The following is a 20,178-nucleotide window of genomic DNA, read 5'->3' as shown; positions in this document are numbered from 1 at the left end:
ACACATCTAACTAACAGCTGCAGCACCAAGACCTCTGAAAGTGTCTCTGTGTGTGTATGTCTTAGCTTTTGATTCAGCCTAAAACAGGAAGTAAGATAAGAACAAGAAAAAAGAGCAGATTGATAAGTTGACTTTCTTTTTCCTATAAATGACTGAAACACTAATAGATGCTTCTGGCCAAGAGCAGCCATTTAAGGTTTTAGTGATTTTGTTTCCAGGGTCCCAACTTGTGAAATGTCTCAACAACTACTGGATGAATTGCCATGAAATTGGGCTCAGACATTTATATCCCCTTCAGGATGAATTGTAATAACTTTCCTTAAAGGACCTGTGTGTGGTATTTAGCAGCATCTAGTGGTTAAGTTACAGACTGCAGCCATTTGAATACAGCTCAGCCTTCCAAACGTGTAGGAGACACTACAGTGGCCGCAAAACTCACGGAAAACACAAAACACCCTATCAAGAGTCGCTGTTTGGTTTGTCCGTTCTGGGCTACTGTAGAAACATCTGTATATAAAAACATCTCATTGTAAGGTGAGGAAAACAGAGCGATTCCTATATTCAGGTGATTATACACTAATTAAAACATACCTATGAACATTATATTCCATTTCTGGACCTTTGACTCTGGTTTATGACCAAATATCCTCCAAATTAAGGCCATTCTCATAAACCTCAGCTGTACTGGAGCATGCAAACACACTGAAACTCAGATGATAAACATGATGTGAGAGAATGCTGATGTTAAACAGATTAAGATTCTATATACAAAATAAAAACCAGTAATAATATAAACTAGAATGATATAATACCTATTTTTGATGAGTTTTACTGTACTATTAGATACAGGACTTGAACCTACACATTCAACAGTTGGCTCATAACAAGTTACAGTCGACGACGTTAGCCGGTGCAGGTCACATGGTACATCCGGGCGCGCCCCCGCCGCCCAGCCCCGGACCAATGATCGCCCGGGCGGCACTGCTGGAGCGTCGGGAGCGCGCAGCAAGGTCTGGTGGTACAAGTGGTGCGTGCTCCTCTCCCCTCAGTTACCCGCGGTTTGAATGTGATGAGACGTTGGGCCCCTAGCGACGGACGGTTTGTGTGTCGTTTGCGGGTTTTTTATGACTTCCGCCAGCGGTGAGGGTTTATTTTTTTGTTTATTTTTTTAGTGGGCAGGTTTAGCTTTCTATTGTCCCTCCATTTGGCTGTATGAAGGACTGACAGGCGGCATGTGATAACAGACAAGAGACTGAGGCGTGTTCGTGTTTCACGGATGTTCCCCGGGAAAAGAAGACAGCGGAGAGGGGGCTAGCTTTAATTTTTTGTTTTGTTTTGTTTGTTGTTGTCTGTGGATGTGACTTCATCACCGCCCGGGTTCATGACGGAGGAGGGCTGCTGGGGGATTTTATGGGGAGCTCTTGCTAGCTGTTGAATGGCAAGCACCCAAAGAATAAGATGAACAATGCCTCTGCGGGTTAATAGTTGTGTCTGGATGCTCTTGAGCGAGTGACCGTCTGTTTGCTAAAGGTGCAGACTGTGGTTTTATGTCCGTGAAGTGAGAGCTAAACGCTGGGTTAACACACTGAAGAGGACGGGGAGGCTCAATCCAGGCGCGGCCAGGCAAGCCAACAATGCGGATTACCTCTGGACTGTTTGCCTTTGTGTCAATACAGACTGTATAAAGTTGAGATAAGACAAATAGCCGGTCCTTTTTGCGATTATCATTTAATTTTACTGTCTTGGAGAGGACGTGAGGTTCAGATCCTCACATGTGCACAGGTTGTCTGTGAAAACTGCAAACTGACTGAAAACAGAGCAACAGGGACAACGATGGCGAACGACTCCATACAAGTAAGTTGATGAAGTTGGATGTCCTGCAACCTGCTTGTCTCATTTAAATTGTCTTTATTGACCTGTGACCCCGAGCAGGATCGTAGGTGGTCCTCTAACTATTCCTCCAGTGGTTCCCAACTTTTTTTTATTGACTCCTTTTTTAAATGAATCAGTATCTACTTGTGAACCCTCATCATAGGACAAAGACTTTGTTTCTGTCTCAAATTTGACTTCAAAGATTTTTATAGGCTGCAAAGGTAAAAATATTCAGTATTTTCTAAGCAAAAACAGTGACCCCTCAGATTTATCTTTGGTTCCAACCCCAAAGTTAGAAAAAAAGGTTTGTATATGACTATAAAACTAAATTACGTTAGTATTAGTATTGTGGTCAAGTAACACCAGTAGGGAGATTCAAACAACTTAAGAAAGATAGAGAGAGAGAGAGAGAGAGAGAGAGAGAGAGAGAGACTTTATTAATCCCTGAAGGGAAATTGGGTCATCATAGCAGCCAGGTACATTTAAACACAATAAAATACAATAGAATAAGCTACAACAATAGAATAAAATTCTTAGGTAGAAAGATAAATAGGTAGGTAAGGTGCAAAGAAGTTGTAGTTGCAAAGGGAAGCACCATCATAAGATGCATTAACAGGGCTAATTGTTAATGCATCATGTGGACTAGTGTGTGTGTGTGTGTGTGTGTGTGTGTGTGTGTGTGTGTGTGTGGGTGTGGGGGGAAATATTCCTGATTTTCTGGGGGGCTCCCAAGAGGCGTCTCATGGATCTTTGGCGGTCCCGGGACCCCACTGTTAGGAACCACCAACCACTCAGTTGAATTGGAAATGGATAGTTTGTCTCTTGTTAATAATGTATGCTGGGACACTTTCTGGTTTTGGAGAGGTTTGTGTGCAGTGAGCTCTAGCAGGGCTCTGTCCTTTGGTGTTTTACTGTATTGCTTTTGCCATAATGCCTCTTGGTCTAACTGCCTTTTAAAGTGGTGTGTGTGTGTGTGTGTGTGTGTGTGTGTGTGTGTGTGTGTGTGTGTGTGTGTGTGTGTGTGTGTGTGTGTGTGTGGTGTTGTTGTTTGTAGATACAGAGAGTAAAGGCAGGTGCACGCAGGCACAATACTGGTGTTTGAAACAACACACATTACACACACCACCCCTAGCTCCCATTAGGCATTACTCCCTCAAGACACCATCAGCAAGCAGGAACACTACTTACTTTACAATGTACTGACTATTGCATGTAGGCAAAAGGTTAGCTGATCTTTGGTTTACTTTGCTCCAAAGAAACAGTACAGCTTGTGTCGGGGAATGAGGAGGCAGATGAGCATTGTGAAATTCATACCACTGAACTTGCCGAGCCATTGTTCCAGTAGAGCCTGACACACTTTGACATTTAAGTCTAAAGCTTGGAGCTGTGCACAGTTTAGAAATACAGGTGCTGTCATGCAGGTGATGCAGGTGTGTGTGTATGTGTGTGTGTGTGTGTGTGTGTGTGTGTGTGTTTTACATGTTTGTTCTGCAATCATGAATTCTTGTTTGCACTTCAGGAACTCTGATGTCACTCAACTGAGAATGAAGAGCAGGCAGTGAAACAGGAGACAAGTTAGCCCTATTATTACCCCTATTATAAGAAGTAGCCGAGTGAGGAACAGGTGCACGTGAAAATGCAGTAGTTGAACAATGATGGAATCAATTTTAAGCAGACTTTGAACATGCTAGTTAAAATGATTGCAATGATAGGTGGCTAAAAAAAACTTCACGTTCCTCTTATTGTGTGTGTGCAAGAGTTCCTGACGTCATAAAATGCTGACCAAACACTTAACGGTCCTAGTTTGACCACTTCTCTTCCATCAACCAGTTCATCCATATTTGTCCATTTTCTTTTCATTGCATTATAATTGAGCAGTTGATGTCCATTTCTGTTTTGATACAGCCACACAGGGTGTTTGCCTGGTGTTATAATTTGTAGTCTACCTGTTGCTCAGACTGCTGTCCACTGTTTACTGAGCTGTTCAGTGTGTGCACGTTTCTGATTCTCAAGACCAAAAAAATATTTTTTATTGTTGCTGGAATTCCGTCATCTTATGTGGTTTAAGTGTTTGTCCTCAGGTCCGTTCACAGCTTTAGTTCAGTATCAAATTTTTTCAAGCAAAAATGCCAAACAGTTAGTCAATTACCTATGAAAATAATCAGCAGATTAATCAGTAATTTAAATGCATAAAGGCATCATAACATTTATCTTTGATGTGTCTCTACACACGCACGCACAGTTTAATTTATCTGTTTTTTTTCCCTTCAGGAAGTCGTGAACTCGAGCACGTGTGGGTAGTAAAATGGGCCACAGTCAGTGTTTAATTATGTTGCTTAAGTGAGGCATGTTATCTGACTGCTTTTGAAAGCTTTCAGCTCGGTTAGTTGGCCTCTTCCTCTTCGTTCCTAAACAGATGCAAAAGTGCCTTTACACTCTTTGTGTCACAAATCAACCGGGGTTGGAAAATCTGTGACGAACAGATGCAGCTACATTTGGCCATGCCTGTCAGTTTGCCTGCTCCAATGACTAGCTTGGGAGATACGTCATTGATTGAAAGTTGTTGACCATGTTAATGTGCCTACAGCATGATGTCAGCTGATATTTGCTGCAGCCCAGAATCAGACAAACAGCAGAACCAAGCAGCTTGAAACCATTTCTGACATTTCATTTGATGTGTAAAGTTCCCCTTTAAGTCCACGAGGCCTTGTGAGGCTTATGGACAGTAGAGAAGAAGAGTCAAAGAAAGACGGAAAGATGGAGATGGATGGAGATTATGGTTTCCCTTTGATCTTTGACATAGGGGTGAAAGGAGAAGGGGTGCTTTCAGTGGCTGCTGGGTGGACAACACTGGAATCCGTTATCCCCCTCTTCGTCCACAGAACCTTTCGTACTAGTCCAGAAACAAGAGAAAAGAAATAGTCGTCTCACCACCACCAGGTTTTCATTAGTTATCTTTAAAGCATGAGCCGAAGTTTGCTATACTCTGAGTTAACATGACGCTGTGACACTTATGGGTTCAGTGTTTTCCTCTATGTTTCCTCGCTGTTAAATTTCTGCCGCCACGGTATCAGAAATGGGGCAGACGCACAATGTCGTCAGGGTTGCCTTTTAAATGATCCTGCCGACATAATGCACCCCCGTTGGCTGCCCCTCACATTGCAATTTAACAACAAGTAGAACTATTCAGAGGTTATTGGGGCTGTCCAGTTTAACTCCACATACTGTTGTGTTGATGTAGCTTATTGTCAAACGTTTGCTTTCTTTGAGGTCGACTATTAAACTTTAACAGCTCCACTAAAAACGTCACCGCGGTGGGTCCGTTTTAATTGGACAACGTTCAACTTGTCAGCTCAACGTCCTGATATCAAACATCTGGAAACATTGAAACGGTAAATATATTTGTTTGTGTCGCAGCGAAGTGTCAGTTCTGTTTCATATGTAAAAAGTTTGCGTTGTTCGGACAGGCCTGCCCCCACTGCTAAAAAAAATCCTAGAGGAAACACTGGGGTTGTTTTGTTCCGGCCTGGGAATCAGTTTTAAGGTGTTAAACCTTGCCTTGAGACCCAGTGACATCACTTGAGGCAGTTTATCATATTTCGTGGAGCTCCATCTGCAGCCACAAAAGGCTTATTAGTACGACTTTCTTCACATGTGCTGCAGTACTCCTCAAGACCTGTAAACACACTTTGATGTGTAAAGTTCCCCTTTAAGCTTCCATTATCGTAGAGGCAGGCAGTGGAGCTCGACACTCTTCCCATGGCATGCCATTTGTTTGCCCCCACAGGAAGACGATATTAAACAGCCCCAATAGAAGTCTGAACCCAACTGCGTCACACTTCCTCATAAAGGTTAGAGGGGAGACAAGAATGGAAAAGAAGGGGGGTTGTCACTTTTCTATACAGTATACTGAGGGGTCTGTGGCGGTTTTTGCTTGTGTGGCATGTTTAGCTCAGTGTGTGTTCACTGGAAAAGCCCAGACAAGTGAGACACACTCCAGTGGTTTCACAAAATGTACTTATGCGCAAATGTTCATGTTGGCAAACACATACTCACAAACACACAGATGTAACAACTGACACACACACACATACAAGAGTCAGACACTCCAGGGAATGCATAGGAGTACCTCCCATAAGACTTACCATGACGTAAGGAGACAGCTATGTGCACAAAGTAGGCTTTTCTCAGCGCTGCCCTGTGGCCATGTAGGCAGACAGAATCCACAATAATGCATCAAGGAACAGTAGAGCAACTGGAGAGAGGGCTAATATTCTCACTCATTTTTAGTCATGTCAGTTTAATAAAACAATGTGGTCTAACAGGACTGTGTACTCCCTTCCATGTGATGCAGTCTCTCACATGAATAATGCTATATTTACACTTGTAACACATGATCCTAACCTCATTGGCTGTGCTGACTGAGTGCTTTATGCTGTCTCACCCTGAGGGAAATTATGGCATTTCTAGGACTGTGTATAATGGTTTCCTAAAGCTACTGAACATATAGAGGAACCAAGGAGAATCTTATCTGTACCTGCTACTCGCTAAAGCTATTGAAACAGATTTGAGGCTGAGTAATAGGCATGCTCTCACTTCTGTCTACCATTATTGAAGGCAACATGATTTTTTCTTTCAAAATATGTTCCTCATGTGATGATGACCAAAAAAAGGCTCTGTACATAGCCTCTGCTGTTGGAGCAATCAATGTTACATCTAAGTGTTGGACACAGATAGGCTTCTGTCCTCTGATAGACTCTATTCAGTGTCTCCATATGGTGTCCACATTACAGACGCTCATCTATGTCCCAGTCACACAGTCAGTCAGTCGCCATCTTCCAGTTGCAGTGCTAATATGTAGACCTACTGTGTACAGTGTTGGTGTCATGGATTAGTTTGTTTCAAGTACAAGTTTATATTTTCTTTCAACTCATTTAAAAAAAACTTGAACTGAACTATAGTTTCTTAAAGACTAGGGTGTAAAGATTCTCACAGGGTAACATAATGGGGTTTTTTTGTGTTTGTTTTTCAGAAATCTGTGTACCTGAAGTCACTTTACATGCCCCTATACAAATAGTTGTATTTATTAGGGTTTACTGTCAAACCTGTGGCAAACTGCACCATACATAGTTGGAGATGCACCATATACTTTTAACACCACCCAACTAAACTCAATACTCCAGGATAAAAGGAAGCGAGATGGCTTACTCCTTAGCTATTTCTATCATCAGCTCATGTATTTCATTATTTCTCCCAGTCAAGCGAGTTAGTAGATTTACTAACCTGATGTGGCATATTTCCTGCCCCGGGCGATTGGGCAGTCTACATTGCAGACAAGTGCTGCTGTATCTGTTCACAATGTGACAGAGTGAACGGTGTCACTCAGAATTGACACTGTTCACATTATCACATTGTTTTCACATCTTTTGAGTCATCATCATTGGAATTGTTTTGCCAACCACAAATATTATTTACTTTAGGAGGAAGTATATAATTATGGTTTATCTTTGCTTTCATTCTCTCATTAGTGAAATGCAGTTGTGCAGCCCATTGTTACCTGTTATTTGATTTGTACTGTCTTGATTTTAATCATATCACATACTATGCCCAATCTTTTGCACTGTGACTTTGGCATTTTGAAAAGCAGTGCTGTAGCTGGAGCATTGCTGCCCTGATGAGAGCAGTTCCGATGTGGGTAAGGCTTTGCTTGGGCAAGAGGGTGGAGGGTGGAGGATTCAGGGAAGGGGAGGTCTAAAGGGCATTATGCTGATGATGAGGCTCTACAGCCACAGCAGTACAATAGGTTGTATTGTCTGACACCAGCAGCCCAGATCACATTCAGTTCACTGTGAGTTCATTTTCCTCATCCTGGCTGGAGCATGTTTGTGACCACACCCTCACTAACTAACCAACCCACCCAGCGCCCACCCTCAGGCTGGGTAGTAAAGCCCCATATATCAATCGTGGTTAATGGTGTTTGGATTGGAAACTGAAAGACCATGTGTTTTTTTATTTGGCCCCAGCAGCTGTTCTAAGTTGACGTTTCATGCATTTTGCTCTGTTTCTTTATCTCTCATTCACATCTCGCCTTCCCTCTGTGCAAACAGCCCATAATTCTCATGACCTCATAGCGATGTACCCCTGCATTCCAGCTTCAGATGGACCCCTCCTTCTCCCTAGACACACACACACACACACACACACACACACACACACACACACACACACACACACACACACACACACACACACGCAGGCCAGCTACACTGAGCTCACACACTGTCATGACATCACCTCGGCCAGTGAACCCCACCAGCTTTCTGTGAGCACTGGGAGGGCTGGAAAAAGCAGGAGTGGTCAGGAGGATGTACAGGATCAAGTAGGTCAGGATGGGTCACTCAGCCAAAACGTGAATGTAACAGACGCTTTACTGCTCTGTCTTTTTTCCATCCCATGAGGCCGATAGATTACAGATGCTGAAAGTTGTCCTCATGTCTGCGTCAGTCCAAATTTGGGGCCGCTCCCATATTTTAGTCTTTGAAGTTTTATTATATAACAGCAGTAATTCCTCACTTTCCCTCTCACATGGGCCTATGGCTTGTCAACACCAGCAGCCTTGCGCTCTGACATACCTTGACCCTTGACCCCTGCTCATTATGGCAGGGCCCCTGGGCCACATATATTGATCCCAGCCCCATCGCTCAGCACTGCCGTGTGCTGTTTAAACAGCTACTCAGCTGGAGGATTGTTGCATAAATTGGCAGCTTAAAATCAGTGTTGAAAAATGTAGAAAGAGTGATTTCGAAGTGTAGTTATAGTGTTCCTTTCTTCAACCAGAAAATTAGACAAATAGGATGAGGAGTTTATTAAAGGGATAGCTGCTTCTAACGATAGCTTAAGACTGTGCTGTTGGAAGTTGAGGTTAGTCTAACAAATGTTGTGCTCTACCAGTGAAGCTCCCAACTTGACCAGCAAATAAACAAAATTGTTTAGTCTGCTTCAAAATACTGTGCGTGTTAAACCCAACACACATGCTTTCAGTTCTTGCATTAAAAGGTCAAAGATGTTTTTTTAGTAGAAATAAATCAACAGAGCATATTATGTTGTAATCTCTGGGAGGGGTTTTCACTTTGGGGAAATGTTCTCTTCCCCTAATAGGACAAGATATTTTAGGACATGTAAACTGATGCAACATTAAAGCAATGGTGATGAAGTTTACTGGAGAAATAAAAAGAAAACAGCCTGTTTTAATTTACTATTAAGTATGTACATTTACATCTGTATTTCATTGCTTTGCATTGGTGTTTGCGCAGGGGGGGTAGGGTGGGTCATCTCCCACCCTTCCACCCCTTAAGTGTACAATTTTCTTTTGCACACATTATGGGGATTGAAGCGTGGTGATTTCCCCCACTGCAGGGGGTCAGCTGGTAAACAGTCCATGAACAAAGCAATATCGGCCAACTTAATGGGATAAACTAGGCATGGTTCCCTAGAGCTCACTGCAACGAGAAAGCACCAGTACTGATTTGTAGAAGCCTCATTAGGCAGTCAGACGAATAGTTTAATAGGGAACTTAAAGGTTGGCTCATCCAAATTATTTCATCTAACCACGTTAAGGATAATTTGACCCACAAATTTGACGCCAGTGCACTACTGGTTTATCCTGCACGTGGTTGTTCATCGTAATTACTTACTTACCATCTGAGTTAACTGGTAATAAACCATAATTTCAGGGTTGTTGTATCCTCAAAACACAACTTTACAGCCTTTAGGCCCTGACAGTAAGAGTTGCCTGTGGGGAAAAAGGATTATATTTGAATTTTAATGTTTAAGTTTTTTCCCTTAGAGGGTATGAGGATCGTTGCTAAAATAAGTTTTAAATAATATCTGACCCTACATTCCCAGGTCAAACCAACCTCACTGTTGGGTTTACCACAGAAAGCCCCCGTAGACTGGGCTGTTTTAGCAGGATTTCACATAAACGTGACGGACTGATGGTGGAATTTCCCGATGCCATATTGTGGGCTCCAAAGAATTTTCTGTCAGCTTTAGAAATTTTCGATCCTAACCATGTATTGTGGCTTGTGTTAGGGTGTGGCAACCTTAACTCGTTATGACAGAAAGTGACAACAAATGGACGCAAAAGGTGAAAACGAGCAGCAAAAATGACAATCGAAAAAGAAAGTTAAAACTTGAATATGACAGATAACGAGAGTCGTATGTGTCAGCATTATGTTGCATCACACACAATCCCTAATGAAATAAATACATCAGATAATCGATGTCTCACAATCTGCAGTGTGCTTATGTTAGGCTTGTTAAGCCAGTAAGTATAGAGCGAGGCCAGGTTTGGCAGACTGGTTGCCAGTTTTATGTTTTTAATGTTAAGAATTAATTAATAGTGGTCCCGTGCAATTATACCCAGAATTTTAGTGACCGCGTTAGTCAGTTACGGATATAAACCAAAAATGGACACGAACATGCAAGGGTTTATATTACAGTGGGTGTCTGCATACACAGACTTGGTTACACGTGACAAAATTTAAGCCAGGATAATCGTAGCAGTATCATGGATTTAAAAAGTGTACATTTGTTCTTACATTTAAATGGTGTTTATTGTAATATAACATTAGGAAGTATTTAACAATAACATTTAGCTAATTTTAGCGATTATTACTCTGGCTCTAGTCCACCTGCTTCTCTGCCATGTCACCTTTTTTTTTTTTTTAAGGTTCATCTGTCCTTTTTCATCTCTAAATGGTCATTGAAGTTTTTACATATGTTATCTGGTTTGAATCTATCCGTATGGGCTCTGTCTTGTGGGCAATTTTATGTGATGCAGCTGAATCCTGAAACCTTGCTATTTGCAGCAGACGATTGTAAATCTGTGAGACCGTATCGCTCTCATTCACATTCAAACAGAAGACTTTACACCGGCATACAGGGGAAGGCTATTAACATGAAAAGTGGTTGCCAGTAGGGGCAACCACCAAGGGAGGTGGTTACAATGGTCCAAATGTAGTTACCAGGGGCAACTGGGCAATTTCTCCTGTCAGCTCAGCAGTCCTTGTCCGTTGCTGTTGCCAGATGATTGGCAGTTCTTCGCTGCGTGATCTTTACAGCGCCTTCACAGTGATGATGTGTTGGAAGGAGTACATTTACTCCAACACTTGCTAGATGTTGTAGTGCAGTAGTATATGAGTGTTGTCAGATGCAGCCTCTATATTAAGAACATTTCATGAGTCATATTTCAGTGCAATAGTGTAGTTTTTCTTACGTCCACTGCTGTGTCAGAGACCTCTCTCCATGTTCTGGCCTGTGTAGTGAGTGTACTGAGCCTGACCAAACTCCCTCTGATGAATGATTCTGGACCCCACAACACTCATGAGTGTAAAGTGATCTACCATGTTGCCCTTCTGTTATCTTGCCTCCCCCCTTCTCTCTCTCTTTTACCCTCTCCAACTATCTCTCCCTCCCTCTTGTCCAGGCTACGCACCAGCTGCTCTCCTCCTTCTCCTCCTCCTCCTCCTCCTGCCCTCTCTCTTGTTTTCCTGTTACGGTATGGTCGGACCTCAAGAGCTGTCTTCCACTGGGGATAATTAGAAGGAAAAGACTTTAGCTTTTAAGTGATGCTGCTGTTAACTCGCCTACAGATAGACAACACACTTACAGGCTAAACACAGTTGCCTTTACTAAATAAGTGATTACTGTCTGCATCATGCCATTGGTGTCATGCACAATCATCGTCTGTTCATTGCATATTGCTGGAGACTGTTATGATATATCCGATATATCTTTAAAGAGCTGTAGTCTCCCAACATGTACAAAATGTTTTCTGTTATCATCTACATATATGAACTACAGTAGATTACTCTGCATGTGTGTATTTCATATTTGTTTTGATTGAGTAAACAGGCAAACATAGCCAAATACACAAACATTTGCCAGCATTACATACAGTCTTTGTCAAAACCAATATCTGTGGGGTTTGTGTGTTGTTTTTTTGGTGCGTCATACACAGAGGGTGTGACTTGTAAGATATAAATAGGCTGTGGGAGTTATTAAAGTCTCCCCACAAACAATCCCTCTCATTAGAATGGGTTGGAGATCGAGTTACACTGATAACATTTGGCCCAACGGGAGGTCTCCCGGCTCTGGCTGAAAACTCAGTCCTGGTTGGATGGTTAGGGAGCTGGGTGGAGTCGCAGTCAAAATACTTCAAAATATACAAGATGCTTAATTAGTTACAATTTGTATTGCGTCATTATTAAACTGGATATTTTTAACTTCTCTTACCAGAATGAAGAATGAAGATATGGACCAAGCCAAGAATAAAAGAAAATTAGATCAGTTAAAGAATGGAAATGTATGGCGTCTGTCTGCATCACTCCATCTTTTACTGTTGTAAAAACATTGTTTGAAACTGAGAGTGTACACACACTTATCTGTGACAGGCTACATTTGAATATGGCAGTATATCTACTATATACAGTCCATCAGTCAGACAGAATCACAGATACAGACACAAGATTAGCTTTTCTGAAAACTCTGTAGACCTTTTAAAGGGAAACTTCACTGATTGTACACGTCAGAGTGTGTTTACAGGTCTTTTGGGAGTGCTACTGCATATGTGTAAGAGCTGTGTAAAGCCTTTTGTGACTCTACAGAGAGTTGTGTGAAGACTCAGGGTGTGGAGTTAGAAAGAAGTGAGGTTACCAGACCTCTGCAGCCCACTGCTAATCTCTGCTTGATGTTAGCTGCTCGAGGCTACATTAGTGGCTAGCATAACAAACCCGAATCTCCATCTGAACTGAACTGACCTGAGGCTTCAGGTTTTGCTGAATTGATTGGAAAAAGCTTTACAGTATATAACTCTTTCACATAATAGTATTAGCAATAGTAGTACTCCTAAATACCTGTAAACAAACGTTGATATTTTGTAAGGAAGAAACAGTTAAGTGTCTTGTCAAAGTCAATTCCTATTTGCAGACCTTTTCAGGTTGAGGCCGTTCTGCAAATACAAATTCAGTCAGGCTCCTTTGAACCGTGCCTGTTTGCAGATTCAACAAAGTGCTACATTATGGTTGCCTCGTGCGCACTCCCACTGGCTTGCAGTGTAAATAAATGAATGAGCTGTAGCAAGAACACACAAACTTGAAAGTGACAGCTATTCTTCTGTCTTTGTATTTTGCCTTCTTCTTGAGTTTACCACTGCCTTCAGTTCACGTCTGGTCTGTGAGTTGTCTTTTTTGCAGCCACATCTCCCAGAGCACAGATCACTTCAGTTATTTAACACTCGGTATGACATCTGGCTTTGCCTTCATTCAGCTCCGGCTTATTCAAATGTCAGCAAGCCTGAATGCAGAGGGACTGTGGGACAAATAGATAGCTGAGGGAAAGGAGGAGACAGGTGTTTCCTGGTGTAACCTGGGAGCTCTGCTGTCATAGAAACAGCTGGTAGGAGGATGAAGTCATAGTTTTGCTACCCAGTGATTTAACTGGGTAATTTACCCCCCCCACACACACACACACACAACTGGCCTTTTCAAGCAAGATGATTTATTATTATCTATTTGGAGTCAGTGGGGCATTGGTATTCTTGTTCAAAACGTGAAAAGGGACAGCGACAGAGTGTTCTCCTAACTCCATTTACATATTACCACTTTTTTTTGGGTAGGCTTTAATGAGAGTGGACTCTCGGAGGACAATTAACTAAGCGTAGGCTGTCAAATTATATTTGGCTATGTAATTAGAGATTGGATTGAAATGCTTTTTCCCTTCCCACTTGATTAAACTGTTTCTTACATTAAGCTGTGGTTATTCAATCAGCCCAGACCTTTCCATTATCCCCGAAATACTTTACATAACCTGTTATAAACCCAAACCTCCTCTACTTTCAATTTGGTTAGATGGCTCTACTTCGCGTTATCAGCTAACACACCCATTTTCCACAGAATATGTTTGTTTTATGTTTTCATCACACTGTGTCTAGTAGTGTTGCTCTTATCCACTATAACTCCTATAACTCTGCTTGAGCCTGCTTTTAACAATATTAAACATGGAAATGTTGACAGATTTAACCGATTAAACTAAAATTATGCAACAAGTTAATCTTAAAATGAAAACAGCTGTTTGGTCGTTGTACCCAAAACTGCTCTTGCACAACCCGAGATGACAGATGTTCATTTAAGTTACCTGGTAAATTTGACAGATTAAGGAAAAAGTCTAATTCAGATAATACTGTTCTCATGCCAACTGGGACATTACCAGATCATTTAGTTGGAGGCTATCTGCTTTGCCATTTAAAACCTTATTATAACTAATCAATTTTATTAGCCACATTTATCTGAGGGCTAAAAAATGAGAAATTCTTGCGATGGAAACTCACATTTTCCTTTTTGAATTCTGACTCAGTGTTGGTGGTGTTTTTATATGTACTGTCAGCAGTATCCCTCCAACTGAGACCACATAATCACTGTTGGTGAGCTGAACTTGTTTCTGCTGGTCCTATAAACACACACACACACACACACACACACACACACACACACACACACACACACACACACACACACACACACATAGAGCCATAGACCTGCTGCACTGGTCTCTGCTGCTGCCACACCTGAGCCCAACTGCCATAACCGTTAATGCTGTGACACACACACAGGCAATAAAGCCCCAAGGTGCTGCATTATGCAAGTCCATGCTCCGCCTTTCTTTGTTAGTTTCAGTCTCCCCTGGGTGCTCTCAAAACACAAATATGATGTACTCGTAGCCAGTTTCTGTCTCCCTACCCACATGCTCACACACTTTGTTATACACAGTGGCAAACACACACTGTAACTTGTAACTGTAGCAGGCGTGACTTGTTCGCAGTCGGATGTTAGTCATGGCTCAGCTGAACCAACTAACACACAGACAACCCAGTTTAAACTCACTCTTCTTCACAGCTGTAAAGTCTTTGTTTTTCTAATAATCTTCTATAAATTAAAGAAAATACTTTTTGTTTTCTAGGATGAATCTTTTTGCTTTTAGTCTCCAACTTGTAAAATGGCTACAAGATTTGAAATTTGAGGACTGTTTGCCAGTCATACAGTAATATTTACTGCTGATATTATGTGATACTTCACTGTCCACTGTTTCCATTCAACTATTTTTGATTGAAGATCTGATGAGGTACATTCACAGCCGTTTGCTAAAGTTTCTGTGTGGTGACTGTGTTGTAACGTTAGCTAAGCTAGCGCCTCAGAGAGGCTAATTCTCTGGTGTCTGTGGGGAGTGTCGAGCTACGGCTACGTAGCAGGGGACAGTCAGGAGAGGTTTTATAGGAGCGGGCGGAGAACGGGGTTTGGTTGGTGATGAAAGCTGCCACCAAATATGTCTCCAGATCAGCAAATGGCAAAATTTATTTCAATAAACCTGGTTTCAACCGGTAAAGAAGAATTAAAAAATGTCAAGATTTGGACCTGAATCGAACCCTACTAAAAACCAATATAACCCCTGAAAAAAGTGGTTTAGTTTCCCTTTAAAGATATATCTCAAATCCTGGGCAAATAGTGCTAATTAGCAAATTTTAGCATGCTGACATACTCAACTAACATAGTGAACATGACACATGCTAAACATCATGTTGTCATTGTAAGCAGGTTAGCATTTAGCTCGAAGCACTGCTCTGCATAAGTACACATTCTCACAGATCTGTTAACAGGGCTGAAGATTCTTAACTAATCGATCAAAACCATTGGCTTCCTGCCAGGCCCAGACACTCATCGCTCCACTGATAACATACAGAACATTGTGGACAGTTTAGAAGGAGGAAATCTTACACAGGCAGCATGTGACACCATACAAGAAACCTTCTGCTGCCCACAGGAACTGCTGCAAGCACGAAACCCCCTGCTCCATCCTCTGAAGATATACATCAGATGATGTATATCAGGACAGTTTGTCACATTATTTTGCTTCGCTTACTCAGTGTTTGTTAGCAAGTGGTGTTGGACCCTGTTCGTGTGCGTGTGTGTGTCTCCATCCATCAAACAGCTTAACTTAATTGTGTTGTTTAAACACGTTTGAACAATTTGAACTGCTTAATTTAAAAAAAAAGACAAATATCCACCCAAATTACCAAAATCATTAACATGCATGCCAGAATTTTAGCCAGACATGGGAGTTGCATTCAGTTATTATTTTAGAGATTTTAATCCCTTTATTCATTTCCTGCCTCTGCTGTTGTGCCATTGTAACGTGTGTATACTGGATACACTGAGCTTCAGCTTCACGTCCAGCTAAATATCAAACACAAATGCCTCGTACATACTGCTCTTTCACTGATCTGTGAACCCCTGGCCTCCCTCTTTTCCGCCTCCTTCTTTTCCGCCTCATTCCTCCTCTCAGGCCTTCCTTTCTCGTTCCCTCCATAGCTATCACACTCACTCCTGCTTTTCAGTGTGATTTGCTTTTTTTGCCTTAGAGCTGCAGGATGCCTGGAGGCTTAAGTTAAAAGTGGGTTTTTAAAGAGACTATATTGTGATTGTGATAATTTATTGCATGTTATTCATTCTGAATATGATTCAAGTCTCCAAATGGGCTCAAAAACGTATCGGGGTGCCAGAAAAGAAAATTCCAGCACTTTATGAATCGGAAATTGATTCAGATTTTGGTGAAGTTGATTCAATGTGCAGGATGTATTGTGTGTGTTGGTCTGGTTTACAGCAATACGATTCTGCCAAATATGCTCTCAATGAACTCTTGTGTCTCTCATCCTCCTCCTTCCCCCCCATGTGTCTGATGTCTGTGTGTTTGGCAGTGAGTCTGGCCTCCCAGCATGCTCTCACATGCTCTTTTATCCATCAGCCGCCTCCGGCGCTGTTGGTCGACCACCCTCCCTTTTTCCTCCACCTGCTTCTTTATCACTTTTTGGCTGACCATCTCTCTCTCTCTCTCCCCCCCTCTCTCCCTCCTGCCTCTTGCTCTCTCTCACCTCCTTCAGTCTGTCTCTCTGCTCAGAGGCTTTCTTGGCCTTTGTCTGTCTCGTGGGGAAGGGTGGTGTCTGTCTCTCTTCTCCTTCCCTGCAGTCTCACCCCTCCCTCTGAAAGAAAGAGATGAAAAGGAGGAGGGTCAGCAAGGGAACGGAGGCACCATGAAACTGAATGAGCAAAATCCCCCCCCACACACACAAACACACACACCTCAAAGGCAGTTTTAGTATTGTCAGTGGAAGGAGCACAGAGAGTTCAGTGTAAAGGAACTGAGTTTTGTATTTAGCCTCGTTCTAATATGATCATTCTGCAGTACAGTCGCCTTGACCTAAATTATCCTGACGTGCAATATTATCTCTATACTAATTCAATGCTAAAACTGAGTTAAAACAGTGCAATTCATACAATAATTTAGCGACGTGTAAACGGCAAAAGCGTATAACACTTGTAGGATGAAGTGTTTTTCATTTATATGAATACCTAATTATATCAGTTAGTTTCCCATGCCCTTTATCAGTAAGTCATCAACACATTCATTTGTCTTCTGTTTATTACAGAAAATAAACCATTTCTCACAGAAGATACTATAATTGTGTAATATCATCATCTATCGTTCATGCTGCCCAAAGGACGAATTACAATAACTTTGATCACTTTTTACCATCAGGTTAAATTTTAATTTCTGAGTATTTGTAACTAATGACATTCCCATCAGCCTCAGCTGTACTGTGTTTAGTGCTGATTAGTAAATGCTATCAGGCTAAACTAAGATGGTGAATGTGGTAAATATCACTAAACATCATCATCCTAGCATTATCATTGTGAGCATGTTAGCTCGCTCACATTAGCATTTAGCTGCTGTCAGCTGTATCTTTTTACACTTTCTACACATAGTATATGAATGGATTCTGTCCACAGAAACGCAAGAGAGCTTTTTAATCTCAAACGGATACAGAGGTGTTGAGTTAAAAACATTTTTTATGTCAGTGATATATTCTATAGATATAGACATTGAAGCTGTAGTGAAAGGTGTATGTTGCTGGTATAATGTTGATATGACTCTGAACAGGTCATTTTCACTGTCTGTTTTTGCGGGGAACCGTGTGCGGCTCACAGAAAAAGTAGGCGAGACCTCGACTCTCTAGTGAAGAGTTGCTGCTGCAGCTGCCCATGCGAACAGTATGGCTGCTCAGACCTGTTAACATGGTCGCTGAAAGAAAAAGTGAAGACGTTCCACCACACGCAGACGCAGGCAGTGTGGACTGGGCCTTAGTCTTGAAACTAAAACATGGGAATCTCTGAAGATATTTGGTTTTCACCCGGCCATGCTCCTGTTATAAATAGTTTCAGTCTCATTCATGTGGTATTCCAACATAATACAAATCAGTGGAGATTGATTAGGTGGAGACACGCTGTAGGGAGTGCAGTGAAACAAGTTTTAGCCCAGTGAGTTTAGTGCCTCTCTTCATCTCTACCTTTCCCTTCATATCTCCCTCCCTCCCTCCCTCCCTCCCTCCCTCCCTCCCTCCAACCAGGGTTTCCTGCCAGGTTGGATGTTGTCACCACTCAGGCGTCTCAGGAATGCCTCCAGATGTTTTCTTTATATGACTCAGCGACACACACACACACACACACACACACACACACACACACACACACACACACAGAGTCTCTTGGACACATTTCCTTTCTTGTGCGCATAAGCAGCGTGAAGAAGACATTGTTTTGACTTCAGGTGGAAGTTTGTATCCAACCTTTGCACTCAAATCCCTTTGCAGTGAATAGATCCAGGAACGGCTCATGACTCCATATATTTTCATGCTTCTCATAAGGAGTGCCAAACCCAAACTGACATCAGATCTACCCTTCAGCAAATCAGCCATGCAGACCCATTTCTATCTCTTACTTTAGAGTTAACACAGGAGTAAATTACAGTGCTATCAGTGTCATTCGTGCTGCTCTGCAGGGCTGTCTTTCCATGAAGCTCATGTACGCAGATACCCCAGACCTGTCAGAGCAATTACCCAGACTTCTCTGTTCGGGCTGCTTTCACACACATAGACACTTATCTGGTCTAATAATACACATACAGTGCATGCAAACTTCTCACAGAAACAAGTAGAGCCCCCGAGAGCTTGGTAATCACATGCTGGATTATGCATCTCTAACTTGCGCTTTATCTTTTTCATCTTGACTAACATTTATTGTCTTCATTGGCATCAACATCTGCGTAACATTTTGTCATTGAGCCCAGCCTCTGTTATTGAACCACTAAACCGTAAATGCTGCAAGACTACTGATCATCACTGTCTTTATCTGCACACTGCAGCCTGTATCAGCAGAGGCTGCTGTGGTGCTGGGAACACTGGCAGTTTCAGTTCCTGATCTGTAGATATAAATACACTTCTGTTTTTAATTTAGTTTTAAACTGACATTGTAGGCCAGACTGTTGTAATTGTTCCTGTCATATACCAGAAACATTTGTAACAATTTTTGACTATTTCATTCTCGGAAATGTTCAGAAACTCTAAATGAGACATAACAGAAAGAGTTAACCTGAAAACCAACTCATACCCACTTTGAAGACACTCAAATCGTTCACAATTTTTTTCTATCTGTGAGGTTATTGTATAGTTTAAGACCCTTTAAAAACAATGAACTCTTAATCATTGAGTGCACTTATTGTTATGTTCATAAGTGAAGGTGTGAATTTGGCATGTTTGTTGTCCTTTTTGCTGCTTCCCTGTGTTCATCTGTAACAACGCAGTGTGAAAGCTCGTATTACTAGCTCGTATTACTACTTCAACATAATTTGCTTAGATAACACACGCAGCTTTGTGCACACATACACAAACTAAACTACATAATGAGGATTATCACAGTTTGGCTGCAGTTATGATTGGACAGTGTAATTAAACTATGATTGCAACATAATCTAACTTTAGTTTAGTCTAACTAGTGTTTTCCTGCAACCTGACTAAGGCTGCAACTATTGATTAGGGCTGCATGATATGGTGAAAACATCATATTGCGATTAGTTGGACAGACATTACAATATTAGTGCGTGAATGTTCGTTTTTGCATCACAAATTTAATTTTCACCGAAAAAACGCACTTCATTATAATGCTGTGCTGTTTCGTCACACCGTTTATCAAAACATTGCAGCGTCTTCCATTTTCATATTGTCCATACTGTGATTCCGATAATAGTTTGATTGATTGTGCAGCCGTACTAATGATTGCATTCAACTGCAGATTAGTATTGTTATTATTAGATTACTAATCAATTAATTCGTTTTTATGTTTTGTCTATAATATGTCAAAT

At 41.7% G+C, this 20,178-nt stretch overlaps 1 protein-coding gene across 1 annotated transcript in view; it reads left to right on the top strand.

Annotated features, from left to right (window-relative positions):
• The first annotated feature begins 995 nt into the window (after nucleotides 1-995).
• Nucleotides 996-20,178, top strand: part of pkn1a (protein kinase N1a) — a 51,278-nt gene continuing 32,095 nt past the window's right edge. Inside the window, exon 1 of the mRNA XM_051384383.1 lies at nucleotides 996-1,854. Coding sequence (XP_051240343.1) covers nucleotides 1,834-1,854 — 21 coding nt within the window. The 5' untranslated portion in view covers nucleotides 996-1,833. The remainder of the gene's footprint in view (nucleotides 1,855-20,178) is intronic.

Source organism: Dicentrarchus labrax, unplaced genomic scaffold (genome assembly GCF_905237075.1).
Source record: "Dicentrarchus labrax unplaced genomic scaffold, dlabrax2021, whole genome shotgun sequence".
In the NCBI taxonomy this organism is placed as follows: domain Eukaryota; kingdom Metazoa; phylum Chordata; class Actinopteri; family Moronidae; genus Dicentrarchus; species Dicentrarchus labrax.
This window is presented reverse-complemented; position numbering and strand designations above follow the sequence as displayed.